Source organism: Apiospora aurea (genome assembly GCF_038362705.1).
Source record: "Apiospora aurea strain CBS 24483 chromosome Unknown utg000001l_segment0_segment0, whole genome shotgun sequence".
Classification (NCBI taxonomy): Eukaryota; Fungi; Ascomycota; class Sordariomycetes; order Amphisphaeriales; family Apiosporaceae; genus Apiospora; species Apiospora aurea.
Window position 1 is genome coordinate 622,744 of NW_027117388.1, and position 21,556 is coordinate 644,299.

The window sequence follows — 21,556 nt, forward strand, 5'->3', positions numbered from 1 at the left end:
GCCGCGGACGGCGAAAACAAAACAAAACAAACTTGCCGTGTGTGAATACTGCCGAGTATACTAGGGGAGGGGAGGGGACGGTGCGGCATGGTGGATGTCTTACTGCTACTTAAAGATGCAGCTGCTTCCCCTTTGCCGAGAGGAGATCTTCAGATCGTCCGTCGTCTTGCTTCAGTCCCGAGTCGCTTGCTTATTTGGGCACTGAGACGCATCTATTGTAGCTAAGGACAGGCAAAGAGGCGATCCAAGCTCCACAGGCCCTCCTCCCTCCCCCCCATCTTCTGGCTCTGGAGATAGAGCCGCCGCCATGCAGATCCCATCACTCCTCGCCGCCGTTGCGGCGCTCGGCGGCGCGGCCGGTGTAGCGGCGGCGCCCACCGTCTACCTGTGCGGCGACTCGACCATGGCGGCCCGGGGCGCCAACGACGGCGCCACGGACGGCTGGGGCCAGTACTTTGCCAAGTACGCGACGGGCACGGCGGGCGTGGTGAACAAGGCGATCGGCGGGCGGTCGGCGCGGTCGTACACGAACGAGGGCCGCTTCACCGAGGTGGCCAACCTGGTCAAGACGGGCGACATCGTGGTCATCGAGTTCGGCCACAACGACGGCGGCTCGCCCAACAAGAACGACAACGGCCGGTCCGACTGCCCGGGGACGGGGACCGAGGTGTGCCGCTCCGACAAGACGGGCGAGAACGTGTACACGTTCGTCTTCTACGTCGTGCAGGCGGCCAAGCTGTTCCTGAGCCGCGGCGCCACCGTCGTGCTCAGCTCGCAGACGCCCAACAACCTGTGGGAGAGCGGCCGGTTCGGCGAGGGCGCGCCGCGCTTCGTCGGGTACCAGGCCAAGGCGGCGCGGGACCTGGCGAATGCGGGGGTCGGCTTCGTGGACCACTTCCAGGCCGTCGCCAACTCGTACAAGAAGCTGGGCAGCGCGGGGACGAACGCGCTCTACCCCAAGGACCACACGCACACGAGCCCGGCGGGCGCGGATCTGAGCGCGCAGGCGTTCGCGCAGGCGGTGGCGACGGCGATGAATGGGACGACGAGTCTGAAGAACTATATTGTGGCGAACTACCCGCGGCCGTACTGAGGGAGGAGAGAGGGAGAACAGAGGGCAACTACATGGCAGCGGCTCGATTTGGGCCTCCCCTGGTTACGGGAGACTCCTTGGATGATGGGGGCTTTGGCTCAACCAGGAGCGAAGGGGAGGCTTCTTCATGTTCACACATCTACAATGTACCAGATAGATGTGGTAGTCAAGCTCTGAAACCCCACGTACCGGTGCCCCATGGCCCTTGATCACCTTTGGGGACAAACTCAAAACCAGCATGCTATGTTCTGCCTACCTAAGTGATTTTGTGCGCTGCAGGTGCTTTCCTTTGGGAACGTCGACAGAGCCAAGTGGCCCTGCCTTGGCGAGCGATGACCATTGGATATGATATGCGCACTGTAACACGGTCTATTCGTCTACTTGCGAGAACATGTTGAGTGGTCTACATCCTATGCGTAATCACGTTGACGCATATGTACAGAACCTCCTCGGGGCATACGAGTCGGATCGCCAGTTGCATGGGTTTTCTCTATCCTCACGTCCTCGGCGTAAGACAGAATGCCTCATTCAACGACAACTCGCGTTTTCTTTGCACAACATCTCGAGTGTGTTCTTTTTCATCGGCAGGGCAGTCTGGATATGCTACCTACCTAGCATAAGGCTGGCATTCGCATACTAATCTGCGAACATACCTGCGTAGTCACGTCATCATTAGCGAATAAATGATATGTACAGCCGATTCGAGCGCTCAATTCCCCGTGGGGGGGGAAGTGAGTCAAGAATATTATTCATTCCCTTTCTCCCTGTTTCCGCTCGGCGAGCCCGACTTAGGAAGAAGTTCGGTTCTGATTCCGAAAGGACTAAGAAAACACAAATGATGATTCGAGAGATACCACGTTGCAGTCAGTGTGCCTGATGGAAGTTTTCGTTCTGTGTGTGCCTTGCCCTAGAAAGGAGAAGCAGTCAAATAAGATTGGCGTTTTTTTTTTCTTTCACCAAACCCCGACGGCTGGTCCGGCGTTTGCAGGGCCGGTTGCACACTACCTTGCTTGCCAAACGGATGCAGTTGGATGCAGTAGTGCCGGGTAGTGACGATCAAGGAAGGGATCGAGGGGAGAGAGAGGCCGGTCGAAACTCTATATTGCCACGCCTCGCCTCGCTCGCCATGCACACATGTCGCGCCGCGGAAGCCGCCGCCGTTGAAGCCGTGGTGCAGCTACAGCTTAAGCTAGATTGCCTAACCGTCGTCGCCGCCGCCGCAGCCGGTTAGAGGAGAGTCCTATCGCTGTTTGGGCAAGGCTCAACAGCTCAGCCCGGCTACCCCAGCCACCATCTGCGATCATGTTTTGCCTGTCGGCCTGTCGGGGCTAGCAGGCTCGAAAGGGAGCTATGGCTGTAGTGCGAATACGACGAGGCGCGCTTGCATTACGGTTTTGTTAGTGGGTGGGAGCCTGGGATGAGTTTTCGGTTGGATATGGGTTCTTCCTTTCCATTTCTCCCGTTCTCCTTGCGCACCGCGTATATTCGTTCTTCCGCCGACTACTCGGGGAGCAGTAACTTTGGTGTCAGTCCTGCTCTCAGCTGCATATTCAACTTCAGCCCGGCCAGAGTCTGCTTCCATACTCCACGACAGGTATACAAGGAACGGGCGGGGGGTGAGGAAATCATCAACTTTTCGAGGTCCTAGCCAGTGTGCTATATTGGCATCTCGCCATCTTGCCCCATAGTCGTAGACGTACTGTAGATTGGCCCTATTTCGTGGGGGGACCCCGGAGCGGTAAGTAGGGCTGGGGGGGGGGGTTCAGCCGCCCGGAATAGGAGGGGTGGGGGGCCGGGGATGATAACCGGTGCCGGGCTACTCACCTTCTGCACCGACGTTGGGCGTCTGGCGTGACAGGCCCGAAAGCTTTGCAGATCGATCTCGAGGGTCCTTAGGTAGACTTTCCGTATACCGCTTACCACTTGTGTACCGTACCCTCAGCCAGCAGCTACCCAGTGTCATGATGAAAGAAGGTGTTTGTTGTATGACACACGGGTAAGATTCCACGAAGAGAGCCAGTCTCTTCCTCTTCATCTTGACCTTGAACGAACTTCTTCTTCTTCTTCCTCCACTTCTCATGCCACGTATGTAATCAACAGCCAGAAAAAGTAATAACATCAGTCCATATTGACTCGCCATCGCGATCTCCCAGGAAAGGAGTGCCAAAACTAGTAAACACAACCGGCTTCTTTTTCTTTTTCTTTTTTTCCCCGGCTCATCCGTCCTTATCCCCGGGGACCCGGAAACATAATCGATCGGCTAAAGTCTATTTGTGTGTGTACAAAGATATGCCTACCACACTGTATCAACGAGCGGTACTGTACTACTCGTTCCCACCCATGGCGCCGGGGCGCCGTCATGTCGACGACTTAGCTACCCGCCCCCTCGCTCCCCCCTCGGATCAGGTCCGTCGAACCTACATAGGCCAACGGAACCGAGCTCTGCTGGCTGACTCGAGCAAGGTCCCAAACCCCGATGGTTTGTAAGGCAAAGGGCGCCGAGCTTAACTGCAGTACACAGGCTGCCTGGAATGGATAAAGAATTACCAACAACCATAACTGGAAGCTCCAACGTGCATAGATTGTGAGATACACACCGGTAGAGCCTTGCTTTACAGCTACGCCAGGCGTGCCTAAGTCATGACAGCTTCGGTTCGCACCGACGCCTTACCAGAGCCTCGCATATCTCTCTTTCGCGTGCATAAGGCTCGAGTCAAATGTACATGACCATTTCGACAAGGCCGCCTTACTAGGGAGCTTTTGGCGGATGCTCAGTAACTGCTTAATCCGTGATGACTAAAACGCAAGGGGGCCGCTCTGCAGGGCTGGGTTAAGATTCGACCATATATTCGGTTGATCGTTCTTTGTTCGTATATGCCGGAATCACCGATGTAACATGTAGCAGGCACGGGGATTCGGTTCATGTATATCTTTTTGGTGGGCAGTGACTGGCATGCGAAGCACTCTCTATCTAATTGCAGATGCCTAATGCCTTACCTAGCACATCCCATCAATGCCTTGGGGGTTGGATGTGCATACTCAACTATAGTGTACAATCTCCCACGTGCATGATATGAACACTCAGGTACGGTGAGTGTTGATTCGATAGTATCCCTAACGCCGCTTGCGCCTCAATGGGTAGAATCTGCTAGGGAGAATGAGGCAATTACTGCATCTCCACGATTAGTTCAACGACGACGTTTCACTGAGCTCCGCCAGTTCTGCAGTCTCCACGTGCTTCGGCCTGCAGTATGCAGCTTCCTGACGAACTGGTACATACGCCTATACTCCCCCACGATAACTGTTTGTATCGTATAGTAGCAGCAGAGCAACTAGGCTAGCAACGAGGGGCTAGTCGCACCAGTCGACGCCATGGCAATGCCACGAATGCAGTTCCGCGCGGTCGACAAGGACGAGTCGCATCCCATCGTATATGTATATACGCATGAGACCGAACTGCTTTCCCGAAGACAATTGCCGAGGCATGGGACCAGCTAGCCACTGGCGTGATTAGGTCCTCTGGGGGCAGGAAAGCTCCTCTTTTTGGCGGCTGCGGATCTCCATCAACATGAGTCGCGACGACGCGAGTTTTTCCGCTTACCTCTCTCTATACAGAGGTAGGTAGATCCAACCACCGCCGGGCAGATCTTCCTCCCTAGGTCACCGCAATGGAACCCGCGCCGCTTCACCTGCTGTTAACCCTGCACCGTCTGCAGATGAAGCCGCATGCCCCCCTCCTCTGACACCAAGTAGGATAACATCGCTGATAAGTAGGCATCGCGGGGGCAGCCTCGCCTACTATGCACAACGGCCCACGCTCTGCATGTAAGTGGACGGTATTCCAGGTACATGCTGAACTCGGCCGGGGTTCTTTCGCATGAACGGACCTATCTCCGCTTCGGATAGCATCGTGGGGACGGACGGCTGATGCCGAACACGATGAGATTGCCAGAATCGACATGCAGCCGACGTAGCCATGCACAGTTCTTTCTGATGTGTGGCTCCCTACCGCAAGAACTCGTCGTCGTCATCGACAAGATGTAGCCAATCGAGTGAGTACATAGTCGACTTCTTGACCCGTCTGCTGTAACCTCAGCCAAGACGGACGGACGCACGTGGCGATCATCTATCTTATGTGGGGTAGTATCGAGCGCCGTCTCTCACACGAAATAGCACTTGGGGTTTTTTTGGCCGTCGATACGACCAAGTAACCAAAGTGTGCCCGCGGCGCATCTCGTGAAGCTGAAACCTTGAAGCGGACCCGTTCCTTCGACGGGCTTGACCGCTTTTGGCTTGCGAAAGCTGAGAAAGCTGCACCCTGTAGATCCAAGCCACCGGTGCCCCCAAACTAATCAGTAGCTCTGGGCGAATACGCCGGCGTGAATAGTAAATCGCATACTCGTACGATATAATGTGGTGCCTACTGGTAAGATAGGCCAGGTTGGCTGGCTAGCAGAGCTCTGAGTAGATGCATACAGCAACACAGCTTAGATGACGGTGGGCATGTGTCGTAGCCGCCATGGAGGATTGCAGAATCTGCGACACCCTTGACGGCTCGCATCTCGTTGGAGCCTCCAACGATATAGGACAGGGTAGGGTGTATACTTAGCCGTCTAGCAGATCTATCCGCTGGGGGGCACGAAAACCATGACCGGCCGATCAAAAGCAGATGTGACCAAAGGGTTAGCAACTCCTTCGAGAGAAGAGAGTGAGTTCATCGTTTTCCCCATCACTGATTAGCTGCCCGGATAGGCAATCTGACCGCCTGGCCGAGAGGTTGTGCCGGCAGTCCGTCCAGGATGTAACGAAAGACCACCACCCCCACCAACATGAGATGTCGACTTGGGTCTGAAGATGGGACGGGAAGACAGGGTGCCGAAAGAGGAGAGCTGCTGCTGCTACTGGGAATTGCTTGCTGCCTCTGCCATCTCGCTAAAATGACATGTCTTTTTCCAAGGGGGCGGGCAAGAACTGGCGTGCGATGAGAAGAACTAGGAAAATATTAAAGCGGAACTGGCCCGCCTGTGGAAGTGGAGAGGCTCATCTTGCGATGTAGGTGCCGGGATAACCCATGGAGGCGCGCAAAGAGGGCGTCAGAGAGAGTCCACGGTGCCCGTTTGCGTCGTGATGAAAGTATGTATGTTGTAGATAGCTTGTGTTGTGATGTGTTGTGGTTCGATGCGCTGTTTGTTGTCGTGCGTGCCGCCATCCTAAAGCGTCAGGTGTGTCTGGGTGTGTTTCTAGGCATGTTTCTCCCAGCACCAGCCCGCCCAGCCACTTCCCCGCGGCTGTCGATTGAGTCATGAATGGCGCTCGTCCGTCCTTATCTTACTAGAGACATCTCGGGTCACACGCCGTTTCCTTTCCCGTGCGGATGCCATGGCGACGGTTTTGGCCGAGTGGCAATTCGTGCGCGTTTGGATTCAGTTCCCGTCACACTCGGTTGCGCAAGACAGCTGCCGCTCGGCAGCGAAGGGCGTCGGAAGCCGAGACTTTTTTTGGGGGGGAGCGGCAGGAGCGCGACATCGAGAAGGTGAATCATATCCATGCGGATCTCGCAATCCAAAAAGAAGGCATGGAATTTCTGCTGGTCCGATTATGACCAACCCGTACGAAATCAAGCAGAGCGAAGTCCCACAGTGCTGGAAATATGAGCAGGCATCAGGGCGATATAGGGAAGGAAAAATTAGGGTCGCCGAAAGGCCGAGCTATGTACAGCGTGCTGTCCATGTGTGCGCATTTTGTTCAACTTTCAGTCCTTGCCGGTTCGGCTCTACCCGTCAAGGGCAAACCGCTGTCCTGGTATGTACCATCGTCTATTCCACGATGTAATGGAGGCTCCCAAGTAACGTGGCATGTATGTATGTATGTATGTACGTCTGATACGCATGTAGGCCGGCTGGAGCGTTGGGTTTTTGTTTTTTCATGGTCTCGACCCAGCCAGAACGCCAAGGTGGGGAGGTGCATTAGGTATACCACCGCACCAACGCGAGTGAACTGGTATGCTTTTTCATGCAGGGGCGTTTGATGCGCCTCACATTTGTGGAGAGATGCTGCATTGGAATCACGAGCAAGCCCGTCAGATGTCATATTTCTCCGAAGGTTGGTATGGCAAAGGCAAGTAAGCCAGCACAAAAGGTAAGCACCGTAATATCATGCCGAAATGTACGCATGAAAGCTGAAATGTCCAACGCTGGATCTGGCTCCGAGGCTTAACCCAGCAGCAACCAGCAACAGTAGCCGAGAGTGACTGGTTTCGGCATTCTACGGTGGTGATCAGGGGCAGATATGCAGAACGGGGAGATGGATGTGTCTTGATGTCCCTTGGTCATTGGCTCGCATCGACATGGACCAGCTTATGCATGCAGTGTCGGACTTCGCTACCGAAAGCATTTTGGGGTCCGCGCCTGCTCCTTCACGACATGTTTGTCCAACAGTTTTTTATTCTTTACAATCACCAGTCAGTGGCTTTTTGTGTTGTTGGTGTTTCAGGTTGTTCCCGCGAATGAGATGAGATTGACATGGGCTGTTTGCATCCCAACCAGGTACGCATATTATATTTGTACCTCAAGATATGTACACCCGCCCACCGCCTCTTTCGGGGCATGCATAGCCGTCTGGAGCTGGCCCATGACCTTGCAAGCGATTGCTGCCCATACAGTTGGACCCGAGAACGCGAAGGGACCGGGGCATATTGACGATCCAACTCACTTTCAGCCGCACTTCTGAAGCTGCGGTGTGCGCACGCGCGCCTCTGCCTCTGCCCAATGGCAAACAGCAGAGCAATTTGGCATGAAAAGCCGAGCGTGACTACGCATGATGTATGTAAGCATGTGTGTGATGATCTGGATCGGCCGCCTCTGCGGCGCCGCATGTAAGACAACCAACGTGACTTGGCGTGTTTGATGCTGACATTGCAGAATGTTTCCACGCCCGTCCTCGTGGGATTTAAGGTGAGAAACGACGTAGCATTGGGATTGGCATCTGACGTAAGGAGTTTTTGCGCCAAGGACTGGCATCCTTCCAATTCCCTCTGTCTGTGCTGCTTGTGTCTGTGCCGCAGGAGTAACCAGGCTCGAGCGCGCGCGTTCAGGGTCGTGTCTTTTCTGGTACGGGTGACGGCAGCTCTGGATATACAAGCCCAAAGTTGCGATATTCATCAAACTCATAACTGATACCAAACTGACTGAAGGCTCTACCACAGAGTAATTAAAGGAACTCTCATACTTCTCGACGACGTGAAACCCCTAGAACCTTGTAGAGATCGGCCACATCGGCTATCTCCCAAACAGTGTCAAAAGATCAGATGATCGTGCTGAGCGCTGTCGCCTTTCCTTTCTTTTGTTTTCGTGGTGCGCGCAGCATCCCATTTCCAGGGAGGGGTGGGGTTGTGGCTTGCTCATGAATCTGGGGTATTAGTAAGACCAGCATGCTGTGTGTGTCAGTGCTGGGAGGACTCCTCGGCTACTGACAAATATCCTGACCCATACACCCGAAAAAAGCAACATCGCGCTGTCACCAGAGTCCAAACAGAAACAGGTCTCATACGCACATTTTGTTTCGACGTTTAAAAGTGCCCACGTGGTGTTGCTGTTCGAATGTTTGCGTTGCAGCAGGACGAAGAGTAAAAGTACCGCTGAGAGCAACTGAAAGACTCAGGTGGCCTATTGACTGACTGACTGAGAGTAGCAGAGTTCCTTGCAGCGCTAGTGCACAGAGACCCGAAATTGCTGGGACTCGACGTGCTGCTTCCGACCCCGGGCTTTCGGCCCCGCTGACTTCATTACCTGCCCACTGCCCAGGGAGAAGGGGGAGAAGGGGCCAGGATGGCCATAGAGAAACCAAAGAAGAAAAAGAAGAGGTCAACGGGAAACACCACAATGTATATCAAAGGCGGTGCTCCGTATAGACCCGCTTGCTGATCCCATTGCGCCCCTTCCATCGTGGACGGCCTTGACAGGGACCGGAGCTGCGGGCTTCTATCGCTATCCTTCCTAAGTGAGACAAGGCCCGCTCCATTTGCACAGCGACTTTGACGATGCTGAAAGAAGGAAATGCAGCTGAACATCGGGAGCCTCTGTACGTCAGTCAACGGCGCCCCGTGATTCTGGCACCCAGTATTAAATCCGGCTGGAGCCTCGAGGTTGCAGGGTGTTGCAGAGGCAGGGCTGGCTAGTAGCACTCCAGGACGGCTGGACGGGCCCTGGAGATTATTTGATCATCGCAACCCCGAATTTCAATCATGCCATGCGATGGTGGCACAAAGGAAAAGGAAAAAAAAAAAGAGAAGGAAAACAGGGTGAAAAGGCGGTGGGCAGTTCGTTCGTCGCCCAGCCCATCAATCCGGTTGTCTTGGTTGGGGGACACCTGATTCTGAGGCCTTCCATCCGACCTCAGCCCAAGTCTTTTAATTTTTCCCATTCTCGCTCCAATCTGGAGGTTCAATCTGGAGCTCCCCAATGGCGCTAGAATGAAAACGGTCCTGCCTAACAGTACCGATTTTCGTCCCCTTTTCAGATTCGGTCGCTTTTTGCTAGAGCTACCTAGGCTACTGCTGTATCGCCGCCCACTGTTGTGTTGGGAGCTGATAGTGGTGTTGCTGTGGCAAAGAGGCGTTCCGCCCATCGGCGCCCGTTGAATCTGTGCCAGACTGTGCCACATGAAGTTCGACAACATCAACAAGTTGACAAGTCTAGGTTAGATCTAGATCCTGTCCACCGCCATGCGCCCGAAGAAGGAGTGAAAAAAAAAACCCTACCCTATCAAATTTGGAACCTTATTGAGTAGCGCAGCTTCCGAGTACTGCTGAAAACGTAAATAGGGTTGGTTGCTGTTGCCTTTATTTTTTCTTTGTTTCCCAGGAACGGAACCCAAACAAAGAACCCCTTTTTCCCAGGCGTTGTGCGATGCACATGATCGGTAAGGCAGCAAGTAGGTACATAACACACTTCCATACGTAGCGGAAGGGGATGCGGGACTGCAGTAAGGTACCAGGCACTCAACAGGCACAGAAGCTTTCGCTGGAGCTATGGGAGTAATCCAATATCCTTCCTCTGGTCGTGTTTGGTCCCCTATTTACAGGCCTGCTTACCTGCCCACTTTCTCAAGAGGTCTGGTGGACCGTGGCTCCGGTATGAAATTCAATGTTGTACCTACCTGGCCTGCTAAATGCGTCCGAAAGCCCATGCGCATACATACGGTCATTCTACCAAGCCCGTATTAACCACGCCGAGACAACCCTGGGGGGCAAATTCTGCCGTAGGTCTGGTATGTGTGTGTTCTAATGGATATATTAATGTACACACATAACGTACTATACTATATGCACTTATGCTACGTCGCATTGGAAATATACGAGGAACAAATGGAAGCAATTGATCAACTTCAGCTGCCACTATGAATGCAGCTAAGGTGCGCTCGTAGATCGCAGAGTAAGGAGGATGGGCAAGCGTATTGGATGATTTGCAGACATGCAATCAATCAATTCAAAGGGTACCTTGCCTTCCAGCTACTAGGTTACTAGGCTAGCGTTGAGCGAAGAAAGATTGAAGAGCACTCGAGGAAAAAAGACACACTTTTGCCTACTGTACCCTATCCTTATCCACAGCAGATCCTCGGCCCCATCTGGGTGCGTCCACAGCCAGACCAACCACATTTCGTTGCACGGGGGTGCATTGCATCGTGCATACACGCAAACTACGACACCAATACTACCCACGTTAGTGTGAAGCCCGGCTTTTTCGGCCGGGGTCCAGTCCCTGGTTTTCCACAGTCGCCCTTCCAGGGTTGGCATGTTGGGTCGCTCGTCTAGAAGGCCGGCGAAGGAAGTCAGCTGCGAATCCCACCAAGGTCCCAATTGCTGTTGGGTCCTGGCTGGCTGGCTGCTGTACCTAGTCCGGCCCTGTCCAATCCTGGTCCCGGTGCTGGTCCCCTCCCTACAGGCTTGGGGTACGGGCTACGGGCTTTGGATTTACAGCAGGCGCAAGTACATACCTTATGTACTTGCTTGCTGTAAGTAAGCCGTCGGTGCAGGTGAGCAGGTACTGACTGTACTGTACAGGGCAAGGTAAAGGTAGCCCGTCCTATGGAACTTTCTTTGGAAACAGATGAACCCGACTGAAATACCACCTTGCTGCAGCTTTAATTCTTTTTGGGGTTAATGTGATGTACATGGCACTACGACTGCGACTACTACTACCAACGATATTTTCTGGTTTCCGCTCTGGTCTGCTCTGGTCTGCTCTGCTCCCTCCACCCCCCCTCCACTGCTCGCCCGCCAGCGAATTCCCACACCAGACCAGACACCGAGAGGGGAGTACCGCCCGTGCGATCCGTTATTAATCTCCTTTGGGGTCTAAAACCTTCAAGACCTCTGCCTTCTGCGGGCTCGTACTTTGTATACCTACTTTTAGTACAGACCAAACCAGGGGTTTTCCTATCCTGTCCTATCTTATCCTATCCATCCCGACCCTGCAAATGTACCTCGAGCGTCCGAAGGCCTTCCATACATACGTCCCCTTCCAATTCATGATTCATCTGGTGCCAGATACATTCAGCATCTTTTCCTCTCCTTCCCCTTCCCTTTCCCCTTCCCCATTGTTATATGTCCTCAAAGACGCCCGTCAGACTGGCACTGGACCCATTCTTTCGTAACTGTCTCTTTTTTTGGTTTTGACCCAGACGGAAGCCTCGTCTTGCCTAGCTTTCCTTCTTTCAATCCTCCTACACACCCGGCACCAATAAGAGGAGAGAACTGCGACAAGGACCGTTCTTTTCTATCAATCTGTTCGACGAATATGTATCTTAATTCATAATACACCACGCCTATCTTCTCGACTTCAGTCGCCGGGGCCGCAAGCGACCTCGGTCGAGCATTGCGAACCAAACCACCTGCTTGCCATCAGCCCAACGCACAACCACGTTCCGAGGATGGAAGGCACCCTACTCATCCCCCGGATCGGGGTAACATTCTCGGGCGAGCCCTATGGAAGGTATGACTTCACCACCGCCGAAACCGCCATTCTCGGTATGATCTGGCTATTAACGCTGCTGCTGTAGTCCCGATATGTGGTTGTGGGGTCTCCGCAAAGGGAGGGCAACATGGATGCGAATCAAGCACCAAACAATCTCAGTCTATCTCAGGTTCTCTCCGCCACCCGGCTCAAGGATTCGCGGGAGAAGAACATCAAGATCCCGCCGAGGATGTCGCCTGACTCTATCTATCTGTCGTTGTATAAGTCCAAGGTAAGCAACAACTGTGCCGCAGCCCACGTTAGTCTGGCTGGGTCATCTAACCGTACTGCTTCTATAGGATGACTGGGAGCCTTCACAGCAATACTCAATGGCTTCCATCGCGGACTGCCAGGTCCAAATGGTAGCACACCGGAAACAAGGGCCGGCTCTGCCCACACTGGTACTGCAGATAAAGCCAGATCCAGCCACAGACAAACTCCGAAAGCGACGCTCGAGTCGGACCGCTGGCTTGACGAGGGAAAAAGAGTCTGGCCCGACTACGTTATGGTTCCGGCCCAGCGAAGAGGGCGGCTACGCTCTGCAAGACTGGGCACGCTATATTTCCTCGCTCTTACCACCGAGCGCCCCCGAAGCCTACCCAATGAGCCCCGTAACGCCTGCATCGCCGACATTCTCCAACCCTTTCTCGCCCCGCCGAGACGGAGGGCAGTATCGCCCGGGCAGTGGTGGTCAGGAACCCGTGCGCCCAGCAATGCAGCATAAACGGTCTGGCTTTACCCGCGAACGCCCGCATACGTTCTCTTCCGAGTCGCCTAGCTTACGCTCTCGTAAGAGCGATATCTCATCGCACGGGAGCTCCTTGAACGCGATGGGGATGGGATATGTTATTCACGGCAATCAGTATACCACAGTTTTGCCAACTGACCTACCCTCGCCAGCCACTACTGTTGGCGAAGTGCCGACAGAATACACGTTGGGTTGGACCTCTGCACAGGGACGGTCATCCACATTGAGTTCGCCTGTCCGAGCTAGAGGAAGTGTGAGCTCACAGGGTCAGGCACCAGGCAGCCAAGCGTCGAGTTCCCCGCCACCGGCACGAGAATCCATATGGGACAGGGCTTTCCAGCTGAGGTGCATCCCTGGAGTAGAAACGGAGATCCCTGGCGAATACAACCTGAGCTCGCTAGCGAGGTTCGATGCATTGATGCGCGAGGCGGAGGAGCGGCGGAAGAAGGAACGAGCTCAGAACCCCCTATCACGCCAATGACCAGCACTTTCGAGGAAGACGAGGATGCTGATGAGCAAGACACTGCAAAAATTGAGAAACAGGTCAAACAGGAGGAGGTTGTGGAGGAATCAGAAGAAGACGACGAAACGGAAGAATCCAGTGACGACGATGTCTTTGATCATGATGTCACGAGGGACCGGACATCAATTGGTCCGACAGCCCAGCGGGCATTGGCTTTCATTGCCAACCGTCACAGTACAATGGCGCAGGGTGGCCGTGCGACACAGAGCTACCATCCAGACAACGGCTATTCCATACTGCGACCTCATACGGCCCATTCGAGGACGAGGCCCGCAGCAATGCAGCGAGGAGGTAGCCAATCCCACGTGCCACTTGCCGCTGCCGCCATGGAAAACCAGCGCGCGTCTATGCGAGATCACCTGTCACGTCATGAAAAACGACATTCCACATCGAGCGTGAAGCGACTGAGCTTTAATGAATTTACCAAGCGATTAAGCAGTACCAGCAGCCTATTACTCACGCCCAACAACGGAGGTGGGCCTGGCAGCCGGGGAGCAGCGAGAGCGAGGCTACACAGCAGCCAATTACGTCTACATCCCGGGCCGGACTACGCCACCCACGAGGAACGCCTTCGCAGAGCTCCCAGAGCTCGAGGGATTCGAGCGATGCGGCTGGCGCGGCAGTGTTGGTGTATTTGGAGCCGGTGAGGGTTCCTTCATCTAATGTCGGCCAATTTCGAGAGATACCCTTTACGAATTTTCTTCCTTTTTCACTTTGTTTTTACTCGTCCATTCTCCAGAGATATTGAATGCGCAACAGCTACGGCCCGTCTTTTTTGTACGATTATCAAGATTTTGCATACCTGTCATGACCTATCACGAAAAACCACCCCACGCAGCAAAGAGACGACAGATCCGAGGGGTTTCTGGTTTTAAGGGGGAATAAGTGCATTTTCATGGCCCGTTTTATTAGAAACTTTTGGGCACGTCAACAACAATACCACGACGACGGACGGCGATGCGGCAATCCATTCAGCAACATCAAGAGGCCTACTACTACCACTCGGCGCCGTGTCGTTCGTTACGACGCGAGCGGGTGCCACAGTCCCATCATTTCCACGGTCTTCGAGGCAGATCATCTACCCATAGCTCGAAAGACGAGAAGAAACTAAGCCAGCCATTGTGATAGATACAGAACAAACAAAACTTCATATCATCCATTTCTCGACGTACATCCTGTGACGTTTTCTAATTATGAAGTTTCCCCATTCATGGAACGCGACACATTCTGACGACTCCAGTGATGTGCCAGGATGGCCATGTTGGTTCCTGCAACCTCCTTGTGCCTGCATATCCCATGCATGCTGCGTCACTCACGTGTGTACTGCCGAACCTGTCAACCAACGCAGGGGCGGGCCGGCGCCCAACAAACCGACCCCATGCTACATCAAGCAGCAGCACGGTCGACGGAGGACCACGCACAAACAGTAAGATGGCACCACGTCCTAGTGCCGTGTGATAGCGCACCTTGGGGTGGACCCTATAATACTCGCAAGCTATGCTCTAAAAGAAGGAATACCGTACTTTTTGCATGGATTGCTGGGTGTGGGCGGCCGAAAGAAACGAGCAAGCCTAGCGGCTCGGCGGCAGCAGCAGCAGCAGTAAGTATCAGGAACTCCACACTGCTGCTGCTGCCACCACTTGAGAGCCCAGTGCCTTTAAACTGCATGCATGCATGGATTTGTAATACAATGATATTATCGTGTCATGTCATGTGAAGGCGGCCCGAACCCACCGCCGCCGCTAAGGAGGGGGGCCGGAGAGTGCAGATCAGGGCCTGACCCCGGCTCCTCCTGCGATGTCTCGGTAGCGTAGACCGAGGGAGTGAGTGAAAAGATAGGGCAAAAAAAAAATCGAGGTCTCTCTGACAGTTCCGGTTTCCAAATTTAGGTCGGGCGAGCGAGACATGGATGGATGGATGAATGGATGTTAGTCATATGCCTAACCTAGGCACGTATATCACCACCTATTGGTAATAGGTGAGATGCGTGCGACAAGGGGGCAATGGCATATTCCGGTTACTATGGGGGCAGGTATACTATGCCGTATGTACGCCTCGTTTTTCTTTTCTTGCCGTATATCCATATCTTTTTCCCTCCGAAGTCTCTATCCCTCCGTGCCTACCTAGCTGATGCCGAATATCTATCTATCTGTGATACTGCATGTATATTGTTTCCCATTTCTTTTCCAACATTTCTCCCGCTGCTAGTGAGTTCTCCGAGAGAGAAGGGAATAAATTAATGCCATAATTTATTACCGGCTGCCTGAGCTATCGTGGAGCCAAGGGTGGAACCTCGCTATACTAGAGACGAGAACAGACATGGGAGAGGATAGCGACTACCAACTAACATACCCAGCTAGCAGCATTTTCTCTTTTTTTTTCTTCCCTTATCCCAAGCCTAGGAAAGGAAAGCGTGCACGGGATATATGATCATCAGACAGACGCCATAGACAAACTTGGTTAGCTAGGTAATCTCTCTCTCTCTCTCTCTCTTCCCAGTAGCTTACTTCTTCTTCCCTTTCCCTCGTGCGCGCAATAACGCTTGCTCGTGCTGACGCGCAAAAACTCCACAACGCCAGCACTGCCCAACAGATGGACGGATGAGGCGCCTGTCAATAGCGCAGATCGTGGGTTCGTCCTTTGTCTTGGCCGTTGACGTTCCCTCGACTTGATTGGCGAAGATGCGAGAGGAAAGTAACAGTAGGGTGCGTATGGGTATGCGTAACATCCTGATGCCTGCGTACTGCTGCTAGCTAGCTTCAGCCATGTTACGAGCGAACGATGGAATGATAGACAGCTGGAACAGATAGAGGTAAGTGCCACCGGCTAGTAGATGATGATGATGATGATGCCGCCATCATGTTTCCCACTTGGTACGCATGGGAAAATCACGAATGTGGTGGTGGCACATCGTGCCAAACTTGCGTGCTTTTGGTGTGGGCAGGTAAACATGAACGGGGGAGAGCGACCCTTCTTTCTCTCGTCCGGACAAAAAGCATCGGAGAGACGGGAAGAGGCGCAGTTGCATTGACCATTCGGACTTCGGTTCTTTGATCTTGGTTGCCTCTTCCCTTTTTTGTCCCCGTACTCCGAAGGAAGAGTAGGCCTGTCTCCATGATCATCTTCAGCTCCGTGGGCACTTGCCCCATCTGCCATCTGCCATAGCCACCCCTTGTGTGAGACGGTGGAGAGAGAGAGAGAGAGAGATCCCATTCCGCACACAACCTCCCCTGCAGCGAAAGTGCTAAAGTTGCGACGTAGCGACGCGACCTGTCACGGGCGAATTAAGCGTGTGGGGATAGCGGAACGCACAGAGTCATGCGAAGGACAGAGGGACAGGGGGACCTGACTATTCATGGATGCATTTGGGGGATGGAAAGGGTAGGGGAGGGTGTGAGAATAACGACAGAGAATTTCTCTGCAAGTACAATATCGAGAATGGGACCCTATTTTCCACTACATCTATCTATCCATCCATCTATCTATCTTCACTAGTGACCCGATGATCCAGGCGACTGGGGAGAGGGAGGAGGCAACACCAGAGACGAAGCAAACCCCGAAGACCCAGCAGGATTTTCCTTAACACAGCACAGCTACAGACACGCTATACTGGAGAAGGAGCAGATAGAGTAGTATCTATAAGGCTAGAGAGGTCAATGGGTACGTAGTGTAGGAAAGTCCCTGCTGTGTAATCCACTTCTCCCTCGCAGAAAGCTAGCTTAGGGGGGTTACTACTACACACCTACTAACGTACATAGGGGACAGTAGTACCATCCTCTTGGGACCTACACGGCCGACCAAGCCTTTGAATTTATCCGGCCGAGGCACACCACAAGAAGGTGGCTGGAACCCCGTGAGGGACGAGAGGAGAGAGAGAGAGAGAGAGAAACAAAAGAGAGGCGGACGCCTGCCTCCACCTTGGGCTCGGCCGGTGATCTAGCCTCGGAGCGAAGGGAGAGAGGAAGATGTCTACTAGCCGCATGACACTCCGTCGGGGCCGGAAAATTCACCATCACCATCACTTTCTTCATATTTTCTTCTTTCTAGGAGGTGCGGACAAGTGGTGCAGACAAGGACTATTTGCTCACCTCTCTCTCTCTCTCTCTCTCTCCCGGTCCCGCCCGCCTATGCTCGAGTTTTCACGATGAAAGGTAACTGCTTGAACATCAGTGCTGCCCATAGACAAAGGTAGAAACGCCGGATAGAAACGACCGGTCCCTTACTTCCTTGGCCGATGTGTCTTGTGGTCCATGGACTTCTTGTTCCTTGATTACTACCGCTAGCCATGGCACTTGTGCTTCGATCTAGATAGATAGATAGATGTACGCGGCTGCGGCCGCTCCCTCGTTCAATAGTCAGTCACATGGGTTATTTGCACTTGAACCGGCTGCTAGTGAGAATGCTTCGATCTCCAAGTGAACAAAATACGGCGGTTACAACTTCTCGACTTGGTCTAGTCCGGCCAAACCTCACTATCAACGGGGTGTCCCCAAGTCAATGGGCATATATAGACGCCATGGGAAAAATGCTTCTACCGTTAGTTCTCAATGGACCGTCGAGCAAGGCCGAACCAGTCGAACCCGAGCTTATCTTGGTGACCTCGGGCCGTACGTAGGTGCTCGATCGCAAGTGACTTGACCAGACGACCGCTCAGTCGGCTGGCTACACCTTCTACATGCAGAGAAAGGAGAAGAAAACACATCCAAAAAAAAAATCACATGAACAAAGCGTGCACGTCAAGAAACCAAATTCTTGTCTAGAAGGTTACAGGAATCGTACAAATCAGTCCGCCGAGTTTTTATTCTGGCCCACCCCTTTCTACATGCAAATCCTAGGTATCATCAACTCCCAGCTGTGTCGGCATTCATTAAAAAAGACCCAAGGAAAACTACCACCCCCTTTTCCTTAGCTCTGGTTCATAAAGGCGATAAAATTCTGCTTGCCCTCCGGGGACGGAACACGCTCCGCCGACCACTGCGAAATCACGCCGCCCTTGGCCGCGTTGGCTTGCGTCAGGTACCCGCGCACCCACTGCGCGGCATCCTGGATCTCGGGGAGGTCGTCGCGCGCCGGCTTCTTGCAGGTGCTGAGGGCGGTGAAGCCCATGCCGAAGCCGATATCGTCCACGTCGGCCTCCTGAACCACATCATCGCCGCCGGCCGCCGCTACCTGAACCACGTTGGCAAGGATGGGCAGCATTGCCTCGCATGTGAATCCCCATCCCTTCTGGTATCTCTGCGCAAAGGCCTGACTCTCGGCAAGAGTCTTGGCAAATGACACAACCGCCAGCTTCCTGTCGATCGGACGAATGAGTTGCTGCGATATAGGTAGAATCGTCTTCAAGTAGATAGGCACAAAGAGGTTGCTCTGGATCAAATCGACCTGCGAGATGAAGAAGTCGGCACCCAATCCGGCCTCGAGCTTGGCTGAGACGAGGTGGTAGAACGTCACGAATCGCTTCTTGTATGACTCCTGGGGATCAAGATCCAGCTTCTTGAGCAACAAGGTCAGAATCTGAACGAAATACGGTTCGATTTGGGCCCTAAGTAATTGTTAGTTGAGCTGTTTCCGGATGCTTTTGTAGGCATGGGGAACTCACCTCGGAATGGAAGTGACGACGGCCTCGAGGATGTCAAAGGCGTTTTGCTCGGTCTTCTTGCCGCTGAGAAGCTTCTGGAATATTCCGAGAACAGGCTCGACTTGGTTCTCCGCGACAATCATATCGGCTGCCCGGGGAATGATGGCCGACAGCAAGCGTGTGCAACCAGGAACATTGCCTCTTGTTTCCCACATGGTGAACTGTAGCAGAGGCGGCAAAAGGGCCTTGAAGTGGTTTGGCAGCGCACCAGACGGGTTCGGCTCGAGAAGAGCTGCGAAAAGCTGGAACACGTAGGGGATGAACTCTGGAGGCTATTGTCAGTTTCTTGTCATCCGTTGGTTGTTCGAAACAAGCAACCACGTACCGTTGACTTCCTCAACCAAGATCTTGTGGAAAGGCTCCCAAAGCCGCTCCTCCAACTTGGCACTTGCGCCAGAAGAACAGTTTCTACTTCGAGTTAGTAATTTTCCCACTGTAGTTCACTTAGGTATAACTGACCTGACCAGGGCTCCAAGTGCCTCGAAGTGGTAGTAATAGAAGCGCGGGTTGCTGGGGTTCTCCTTGATGACATTCGTGATGGCCACCAAATGATCCAGAACCATATCGGCGAAGGGCAAAACACCATCCTTCATCACAATAAGGACGCGCATGATGCAACGCATCAAGAACTCGTTCTCTTGCATCTTTGCAGGGGCCTGTTCCTTCTCGACAAGCTGGAACAAATGCTGAAGGAGATCCTTTGCAAAGGGCTCAATGTCGACCCGAGAGAAGAGGTGAACACCAGAATCGTTGGTCAAGAACAAAACACGCTCGACGGCAATAGCAGCGTACGTGTAGACGACGTAGTTAGAGGACCCCAGATTCTGGATGAGCGGCTGGAACGCGCCTTGCCATTGCTCCTTTGTCAGCTGACTGCGGAAGGTGTAGAGATATTTGATAGCGTCGACCTTGGCGATCGGTTCAGCCTCGGCGTTGATCAGATCAGCGGCGATGTGCTGTTGAAAGAAGTCGACCACGTTAACGAGCGAGTTGACTGTCTTAACACCCTGGCCGGCAGTGACGGCGCCCTTGGCAGCAATGGCCAGGAATAGCGAAACGGCCGTATCCTTGTGCTTCCAATCCGACTTGCCCTGCTCCAGGTAGTGGTTGATATACTTGCCGGCCACCTTAGTCACCAGCTGCTCAAACTTCTCCTGGAGGGTCCGCAGGAAGTCGGTTGCTGCTCTCCGTCGGGAATCGGTATCGGAGCCTTCTAAATCGCGACGAATGAACTCGATGGGCTCGTCCTCAAACAGCTCAATGTCCGTCTCTCGCAAGGCAACGTTTTGCAGGACCACCTTTTCTACGACTTCATTGAGTACATTCTCATCATTGAAGTTCTGGGCATGTCGGGCCGTGCCAGCCACCGCCGTCAGGAAGTGCAGCGCCTTGCTGACGAGACCGTCGTACTTCTGCTCAGGACCGATGGACGACAGCAGGTTCCAAGCACTAGTTATGAAGGTCTGCGTGTACTTTCCGAACTCTTCGTCAAACTTGCTGGTGTAGAGCTCGAGCACTTCGCAAATGTCTGCCTTGACGTTTTCCAGAACACCAGCCTCCGAGTCGTCATCCGTGGCAAGTAGGGGGTTTTCGTACGTCAAGTATTTGTGAAGGAACACCGAGATCTGCTCCAGATGCTCTTCGAACTGCGGGGGCATATCTTGGCAGGACAAATCGTAAAAGACCTTGACCAGAAGGCTCATGGTGTCGAAATATCCCTTCAGAGCCTCCTTGTTGTTCGCATTGGCCGTGATTTGCTGGTCAGTAGCCTGTCGGTCGAGTCAGGTGAGCGGGCAAGTTCAAACATTGATCCCAAATAGCTAGGCAAGGAGCAGACATACGTTCAGAAGTGTAAGGAATGGAGCCGCGAAAGTCCCCAGCACATGGTTGATCTCAGTAAAGAGGTCGTCTGACCGGTACAGCGGACGCCATCGCTGGAAAATGGAGTGGGCAACCTCGAGCACACCATTGTTGACCTTGGCATTGTCGGGGGAGAGTCGTGAGACCAGGTCGGGCACAAGCGTATCCCATCTCTCCCAGAAGTCGGAATCGGCGATCAGACTGATGGCATCGCCCAACTGAGTCTGGATTGTGGGAGGGCAGGCAATCATAAGACCTATGAGCTCCTGCTTTATCGTCGAAACGACCTCAGGGCCTAGCAGGTAGTTGCCATTGCTGTCGACGTAGTTCAAGCGAATGAAGTTCTTGAAGTACAGGGCAGCCGCCAGGCGTGTCTTGAGAGGGAGGGATGCTTCGTGGACGATCTGGAGGAGCGACAGCGAGAATCTCGGGTTGGCTTTCTCTGCAGCGAGGCCCTTCTCGGCTAAAAAATTCAAGAGAGGCAGGAGTCAGTATCTCGCGATCTGCCAGAGGCATTGGGTGCGGGGCTGAACGTGGGCAGCGACGAAGGGAAGTCGACGGACCTTTCTTTTGCTTGGAGGGATCCAAAGTGGCGTCCAAGAGCTGGACGAGCTGACCGAGATCGCTAGCCATGATTGCAATACTGTGATGGCTTCAGTATCAGGTCAAGAAGGCTAATAAC

The 21,556-nt window shown here is 53.5% G+C and overlaps 3 protein-coding genes across 3 annotated transcripts; 2 read left to right on the forward strand and 1 right to left on the reverse strand.

Annotated features, from left to right (window-relative positions):
• Positions 1 to 307: 307 nt before the first annotated feature.
• Positions 308 to 1,093, forward strand: PG986_000223 (rhamnogalacturonan acetylesterase; the record flags this gene model as incomplete). The annotated part of the gene is made up of 1 exon (XM_066836445.1): positions 308 to 1,093. The coding sequence occupies one exon, from the start codon at positions 308 to 310 to the stop codon at positions 1,091 to 1,093; it is 786 nt and encodes a 261-aa protein (XP_066705338.1).
• An 11,100-nt stretch (positions 1,094 to 12,193) lies between these two features.
• On the forward strand, positions 12,194 to 14,039 carry PG986_000224 (uncharacterized protein; the record flags this gene model as incomplete). The annotated part of the gene is made up of 4 exons (XM_066836446.1): positions 12,194 to 12,337; positions 12,405 to 13,198; positions 13,255 to 13,814; positions 13,864 to 14,039. 4 exons carry the CDS (start codon positions 12,194 to 12,196, stop codon positions 14,037 to 14,039), a joined length of 1,674 nt encoding a protein of 557 aa, XP_066705339.1.
• Positions 14,040 to 18,281: 4,242 nt separating this feature from the next.
• PG986_000225 (Importin alpha re-exporter) lies at positions 18,282 to 21,507 on the reverse strand (the record flags this gene model as incomplete). The annotated part of the gene is made up of 6 exons (XM_066836447.1): positions 18,282 to 18,918; positions 18,976 to 19,279; positions 19,340 to 19,422; positions 19,474 to 20,783; positions 20,856 to 21,337; positions 21,438 to 21,507. The coding sequence occupies 6 exons, from the start codon at positions 21,505 to 21,507 to the stop codon at positions 18,282 to 18,284; spliced, it is 2,886 nt and encodes a 961-aa protein (XP_066705340.1).
• Positions 21,508 to 21,556: the final 49 nt, after the last annotated feature.